This window comes from Lepidochelys kempii, chromosome 28 (assembly GCF_965140265.1).
Source record: "Lepidochelys kempii isolate rLepKem1 chromosome 28, rLepKem1.hap2, whole genome shotgun sequence".
NCBI classification, from domain to species: Eukaryota; Metazoa; Chordata; order Testudines; family Cheloniidae; genus Lepidochelys; species Lepidochelys kempii.
In genome coordinates, this window is record NC_133283.1 from 21958 (window position 1) to 28983 (window position 7026).

General features: G+C 64.9%; 1 protein-coding gene across 1 annotated transcript; it reads right to left on the reverse strand.

Moving 5' to 3' along the window:
- Positions 1-301: 301 nt before the first annotated feature.
- On the reverse strand, positions 302-5392 carry LOC140904286 (vitelline membrane outer layer protein 1-like). The gene is made up of 3 exons (XM_073326776.1): positions 5228-5392; positions 4900-4994; positions 302-602 (listed from the first exon to the last, which is right to left on the reverse strand). Exons 1-3 carry the CDS (start codon positions 5390-5392, stop codon positions 302-304), a joined length of 561 nt encoding a protein of 186 aa, XP_073182877.1.
- Positions 5393-7026: the final 1634 nt, after the last annotated feature.

A 7026-nucleotide genomic window follows, 5' to 3' on the forward strand; every position in this document is an offset into this window, starting at 1 on the left:
GAACCAGCCTCGTTACACCCCGCCATCCAATTCCCACCCTCTGCCCCCCCACCTTAGCTGGGGGCCCTTTGGCGAGGGCTGCGTCCGGCCAATGAGAGGCAGAGGCCGTTCCGCTCGGGTCCCAAGTACGTTGTTTATTGGGGGGGTCGCACACAGGGGCTGGCGGGGCAATAGCCGGGAGCAGGGTTCATGGGGGAAGGCGGGGAGTGGGAGTAGCAGGGTTAAGGGGGGCAGTGGGGAGCAGTCAGCGCCCACCAGACCCGGGGCCACCAGTCGAAATGAGGCGGGGGGGGGGCAGGGTTTAGGGCCTGCAGCATTTGAAGTAGACGTCGTTCAGGGCCGTGTCGTCCCCCTTGCCCTGGGGGGCCTCCACCTTGGTGGCGAGGGTGCAGATGCCCCGCTGGCCGCAGGAGCGGCTCTGGGGGCCCCACTTGCCCCAGCACCGCCCGTGCCCCTTCAGCTCCACCCCACCCGTGCAGACGAACTCGATGTTGTTGGCGGCCGTGTCGTCCTTGAGGCCCTGGCACGACTCCACCCGCAGCCGGAACTGGGTTAGGCGCTGCCCCGAGGGGCATTTCATCACGGGGGTCCAGAAGCCCCACCTGGGAGGAGAGAAGGGGTCAGCTGGGTACAGGCCACAGGGGGTGCTGCTTTCCCGCCACCCCTCTGCCGCTCTGGGCTGGGAGCCTGCTGCCCTAGTATCCCACTACTGACACCACGAACCCTCCGTCACCACCAGGATCCCACCGCTACCACCGCTAAACCTCTGTCACCACCACGATCCCTCCCCTGCCGCCGCTAACCCTCTGTCACCACCACGATCCCACCGCAGCCACCGCTAACCCTCCATCACCACCACGATCCCTCCCCTGCCGCCGCTAACCCTCTGTCACCACCACGATCCCACCGCAGCCACCGCTAACCCTCCGTCACCACCACGATCCCTCCCCTCCCACCGCTAACCCTCTGTCACCACCACGATCCCTCCCCTCCCACCGCTAACCCTCTGTCACCACCACGATCCCCCCCCTGCCACCGCTAACCCTCCGTCACCACCACGATCCCTCCCCTCCCACCGCTAACCCTCTGTCACCACCACGATCCCTCCCCTGCCGCCGCTAACCCTCCGTCACCACCACGATCCCTCCCCTGCCGCCGCTAACCCTCTGTCACCACCACGATCCCACCGCAAACACCGCTAACCCTCCGTCACCACCACGATCCCTCCCCTCCCACCGCTAACCCTCTGTCACCACCACGATCCCTCCCCTGACACCACTAACCCTCCGTCACCACCACGATCCCTCCCCTCCCACCGCTAACCCTCCGTCACCACCACGATCCCTCCCCTCCCACCGCTAACCCTCTGTCACCACCACGATCCCTCCCCTCCCACCGCTAACCCTCCGTCACCACCACGATCCCTCCCCTCCCACCGCTAACCCTCTGTCACCACCACGATCCCTCCCCTGACACCACTAACCCTCCGTCACCACCACGATCCCTCCCCTCCCACCGCTAACCCTCCGTCACCACCAGGATCCCACCGCTGCCACCGCTAACCCTCTGTCACCACCACGATCCCACCGCAGCCACCGCTAACCCTCTGTCACCACCACGATCCCTACCCTGCCACCGCTAACCCTCCGTCACCAACACGATCCCTCCCCTCCCACCGCTAACCCTCCGTCACCACCAGGATCCCACCGCTGCCACCGCTAACCCTCTGTCACCACCACGATCCCACCGCAGCCACCGCTAACCCTCTGTCACCACCACGATCCCTCCCCTGCCGCCGCTAACCCTCCGTCACCACCACGATCCCTCCCCTGCCACCGCTAACCCTCTGTCACCACCACGATCCCACCGCAGCCACCGCTAACCCTCCATCACCACCACGATCCCTCCCCTGCCGCCGCTAACCCTCCGTCACCACCACGATCCCTCCCCTCCCACCGCTAACCCTCCGTCACCACCACGATCCCTCCCCTGACACCACTAACCCTCCGTCACCAACACGATCCCTCCCCTCCCACCGCTAACCCTCCGTCACCACCACGATCCCTCCCCTCCCACCGCTAACCCTCCGTCACCAACACGATCCCTCCCCTCCCACCGCTAACCCTCTGTCACCACCACGATCCCTCCCCTGACACCACTAACCCTCCGTCACCAACACGATCCCTCCCCTCCCACCGCTAACCCTCCGTCACCACCACGATCCCTCCCCTCCCACCGCTAACCCTCCGTCACCAACACGATCCCTCCCCTCCCACCGCTAACCCTCCGTCACCACCAGGATCCCACCGCTGCCACCGCTAACCCTCTGTCACCACCACGATCCCACCGCAGCCACCGCTAACACTCTGTCACCACCACGATCCCTCCCCTGCCACCGCTAACCCTCTGTCACCACCACGATCCCACCGCAGCCACCGCTAACCCTCCATCACCACCACGATCCCTCCCCTGCCGCCGCTAACCCTCCGTCACCACCACGATCCCTCCCCTCTCACCGCTAACCCTCCGTCACCACCACGATCCCTCCCCTGACACCGCTAACCCTCCGTCACCACCACGATCCCTCCCCTGCCACCGCTAACCCTCCGTCACCACCACGATCCCCCCCTCCCACCGCTAACCCTCCGTCACCACCACGATCCCTCCGCTCCCACCGCTAACCCTCCGTCACCACCACGATCCCTCCGCTCCCACCGCTAACCCTCCGTCACCACCACGATCCCTCCGCTGCCACCGCTAACCCTCCGTCACCACCACGATCCCCCCCCTGACACCGCTAACCCTCCGTCACCACCACGATCCCTCCCCTCCCACCGCTAACCCTCCGTCACCACCACGATCCCACCGCAGCCACCGCTAACCCTCCGTCACCACCACGATCCCTCCCCTGCCGCCGCTAACCCTCCGTCACCACCACGATCCCTCCCCTCCCGCCGCTAACCCTCCGTCACCACCACGATCCCTCCCCTCCCGCCGCTAACCCTCCGTCACCACCACGATCCCACCGCTGCCACCGCTAACCCTCCGTCACCACCACGATCCCTCCCCTCCCACCGCTAACCCTCCGTCATGACCACGATCCCTCCCCTCTCACCGCTAACCCTCCGTCACCACCACGATCCCTCCCCTCCCGCCGCTAACCCTCCGTCACCACCACGATCCCTCCCCTCCCACCGCTAACCCTCCGTCACCACCACGATCCCTCCCCTCTCACCGCTAACCCTCCGTCACCACCACGATCCCCCCCCTGCCACCGCTAACCCTCCGTCACCACCACGATCCCCCCCCTGCCACGGCTAACCCTCCGTCACCACCACGATCCCTCCCCTCTCACCGCTAACCCTCCGTCACCACCACGATCCCACCGCAGCCACCGCTAACCCTCCGTCACCACCACGATCCCTCCCCTGCCGCCGCTAACCCTCCGTCACCACCACGATCCCCCCCCTGCCACCGCTAACCCTCCGTCACCACCACGATCCCTCCCCTGCCACCGCTAACCCTCCGTCACCACCACGATCCCCCCCCTGACACCGCTAACCCTCCGTCACCACCACGATCCCTCCCCTCCCACCGCTAACCCTCCGTCACCACCACGATCCCTCCCCTGCCGCCGCTAACCCTCCGTCACCACCACGATCCCTCCCCTCCCGCCGCTAACCCTCCGTCACCACCACGATCCCTCCCCTCCCGCCGCTAACCCTCCGTCACCACCACGATCCCACCGCAGCCACCGCTAACCCTCCGTCACCACCACGATCCCTCCCCTGCCGCCGCTAACCCTCCGTCACCACCACGATCCCTCCCCTGCCACCGCTAACCCTCCGTCGCCACCACGATCCCTCCCCTGCTGCCGCTAACCCTCCGTCGCCACCACGATCCCGCCCCTGCCGCCGCTAACCCTCCGTCACCACCACGATCCCTCCCCTCTCACCGCTAACCCTCCGTCACCACCACGATCCCTCCCCTCTCACCGCTAACCCTCCGTCACCACCACGATCCCCCCCCTCCCACCGCTAACCCTCCGTCACCACCACGATCCCTCCCCTGCCGCCGCTAACCCTCCGTCACCACCACGATCCCTCCCCTCCCGCCGCTAACCCTCCGTCACCACCACGATCCCACCGCAGCCACCGCTAACCCTCCGTCACCACCACGATCCCTCCCCTGCCGCCGCTAACCCTCCGTCACCACCACGATCCCTCCCCTGCCACCGCTAACCCTCCGTCGCCACCACGATCCCTCCCCTGCTGCCGCTAACCCTCCGTCGCCACCACGATCCCGCCCCTGCCGCCGCTAACCCTCCGTCACCACCACGATCCCTCCCCTCTCACCGCTAACCCTCCGTCACCACCACGATCCCTCCGCTCCCACCGCTAACCCTCCGTCACCACCACGATCCCCCCCCTGCCACCGCTAACCCTCCATCACCACCACGATCCCCCCCCTCCCACCGCTAACCCTCCGTCACCACCACGATCCCGCCCCTGCCGCCGCTAACCCTCCGTCACCACCACGATCCCTCCCCTCTCACCGCTAACCCTCCGTCACCACCACGATCCCCCCCCTGCCACCGCTAACCCTCCGTCACCACCACGATCCCTCCCCTCTCACCGCTAACCCACCGTCACCACCACGATCCCCCCCCTGCCACCGCTAACCCTCCGTCACCACCACGATCCCTCCCCTGCCGCCGCTAACCCACTGCTGACACCAGTGTCCCACCGTTGATGCCACCCTCCCATCTCTGCCACTGCTAACCTCCCACCCACCCCAGCTCTCTTGGTGAGACCCGTATTCCACTCGTGTGCACGGCGCCCGGTGCCCCCTCAGCCACCTGCCCGCACCCTCCGTTGGGCCCCTCCCCACGGTACTCACGGCCCCACGTTGGACTGGATGGTTCTGCCATTGGAGCAGAGCAGCCGGATCCCGTTTAGCGACGTGTCGTCCCCAGAGAGCTGGGGCAGCTCCACCTGCAATAGGGGGTGGGGGGCAACAAGCCTGGGCATTAGACTGGTCCCCCATCACTTCAGTACAAGGAGATGGAGGTCAGAGGGGCATGGGGAAAGGGGGAGATTGGGCAGAGGGGCTGAGGGTTGTGGGGTAGGGGGAGCCGGGCTGGGGAAGGGAGCAGTGGATATGGGGAGGGTGAATGGGGCAGGGAGTGGGGTAAGGGGGAGCCGGGCTGGTGGGTGTGAATCTTTACCTTCATGGAGAACCCAATGGCGAAGCTCTTGTTGGGGCAGGTCTCTTCCTCGCCCCACTTGCCCCATATTCCTCCATTGGTAACTTCGATCTTGGTCTGGGCCCACGCGCCCCAGAGGCAGCAGACGAGCACAAGGCCAAGCGTAGCATGCAGGGAGGTATCCATGGCTGGGCAGGTGAGTGAAGGAAGCCCGCAGCAGATGTGCAGCTCCTGGCACGGGGCAGGGGTGTTTTATACCGGGGGAGGGTGGGCTGGGCTGGGTTCCGGCCTGTGTGGGCAGTGCAAAGGGGCCGGCCTCACCTTCTCTTCGCTCAGGTTCAAGGCTATCATTAGGTTAATCCTGCCCCCGGCTTCCCCAGGGCGCATGGCGCAAGGTTCCTGCCGCCACCCACCCAGGGCTCTGCTGATCGGCCCGACTCTCGGAAACACCCAAAGCAAATACGTCATGTGACAACACCTCTGACCTCATGCCAAACGATGCAACTGTCCCCGCTGACACCAGGGTGCCTTTACGGTGCCAGCATCCCACGGTTACCTCTTGGGACATAGTATCCCACTGCTCCCACCACTATGCCATTACGGCACCAGGATCCCACCGCTGACCCCACTCTTGCCAGTTCAGACGTGGTATCCCACCGCTCCCACCACTATGCCGTTACATCACTGTAGGAAATAAGGAGTGGGAAATGAGGAAGAGGCCGTGTCCCCGGTTCAGAGCGATGTGGGTCACAGCCCCATACTGTGGTTTGAATGCAGTTAAATGTCAACGTACACAACAAGGAACGAAGGGGAGTCTCTCCGGGGGCGCAGCGGCTCTGAAGCAGATTTGGGGGGCGCGTGGTGGGTAATCAGCGGAACGTGAGCTCCCGGCGCGACGCTGTGAGCAAAGGGGCGAATGCGACCCTGGCCTGCGTCAGCGGGAGTCTCGCTTCGGGCAGAGAGGCGACCCGCCGGGGGGCGAGTACATCGGAGAGGGGTCAGAGAAGAGCCGCGAGAAGGATTCAAAACCCTGCCTTCGAGTGAGAGACTCCAGGAGCTCAATTAGCTGCACGGCGCGGCGGCGAAGGGGTGACTGATCCCGGGCTGTGAGGGCCAGCGCGGGGAGCGAATGTTCACAACGGGCTCCTCAGACTGGCCGAGGCAGGTCCCACCCGGGCCGGGATTTGGAACCAGGCGAATTCGGACTGGAAACAAAATGCAAAACGTCTAACGGTGAAGGGGGCTTGTCCCCCAGAGTCACGGCGGATTCACCATCAGTGACAAGTGTTAAATTGTGGCCGCACCCAGGGCACCATCATGGTTTCAAAGCCCGTCTGCTCACGCCCTGCCCCGCACTCCTACCGCCCATTACGGGTTCAATGTCTCTGCACCTCTGGGGTCATTCCCAGAGCCAGGCAGCCGTTCAGGGTGACCTCCACTGACGTCTCCCTCCCGGAGGGCACTTCACTCCCTTGCACCCGCCGGGTGGCGATGCATACTAAAGTGGGGAAACTGAGTCATGCCGCTGGTTCCCATTGAAATTGCCGCAATCCCTGCGTTCTGCACTCCTGACATATTCTCTCCCCTGTTGGCTGGCGGCTGCCCCACCCTTCCCATTTCTCAGAAACACCTAGTACACGCAGATATCAGCATCATTCGTTATAATTATAGGCCTCTTTGTCTGCCATAGTTCCTGGGTGAGATAATGGAGCAGCTGATACAGGGACTCAATTAATCAAGAATTAAGCGAGCGTAATGCAGTGAATACCGCTCCGCAGGAGCAGGTGGAAAGTGGAGCCCGTCCTGCTATTTTGGGGCTT

Coding starts and splice junctions, on each gene's coding strand:
- LOC140904286 (XM_073326776.1), bottom strand. CDS start 5,392: ATGGATACCTCCCTGCATGCTACGCTTGGCCTTGTGCTCGTCTGCTGC. Junction 4,995..5,227: donor CCATTGGGTTCTCCATGAAG/GTAAAGATTCAC, acceptor CCCCTATTGCAG/GTGGAGCTGCCCCAGCTCTC. Junction 603..4,899: donor ATCCAGTCCAACGTGGGGCC/GTGAGTACCGTG, acceptor CTCTCCTCCCAG/GTGGGGCTTCTGGACCCCCG.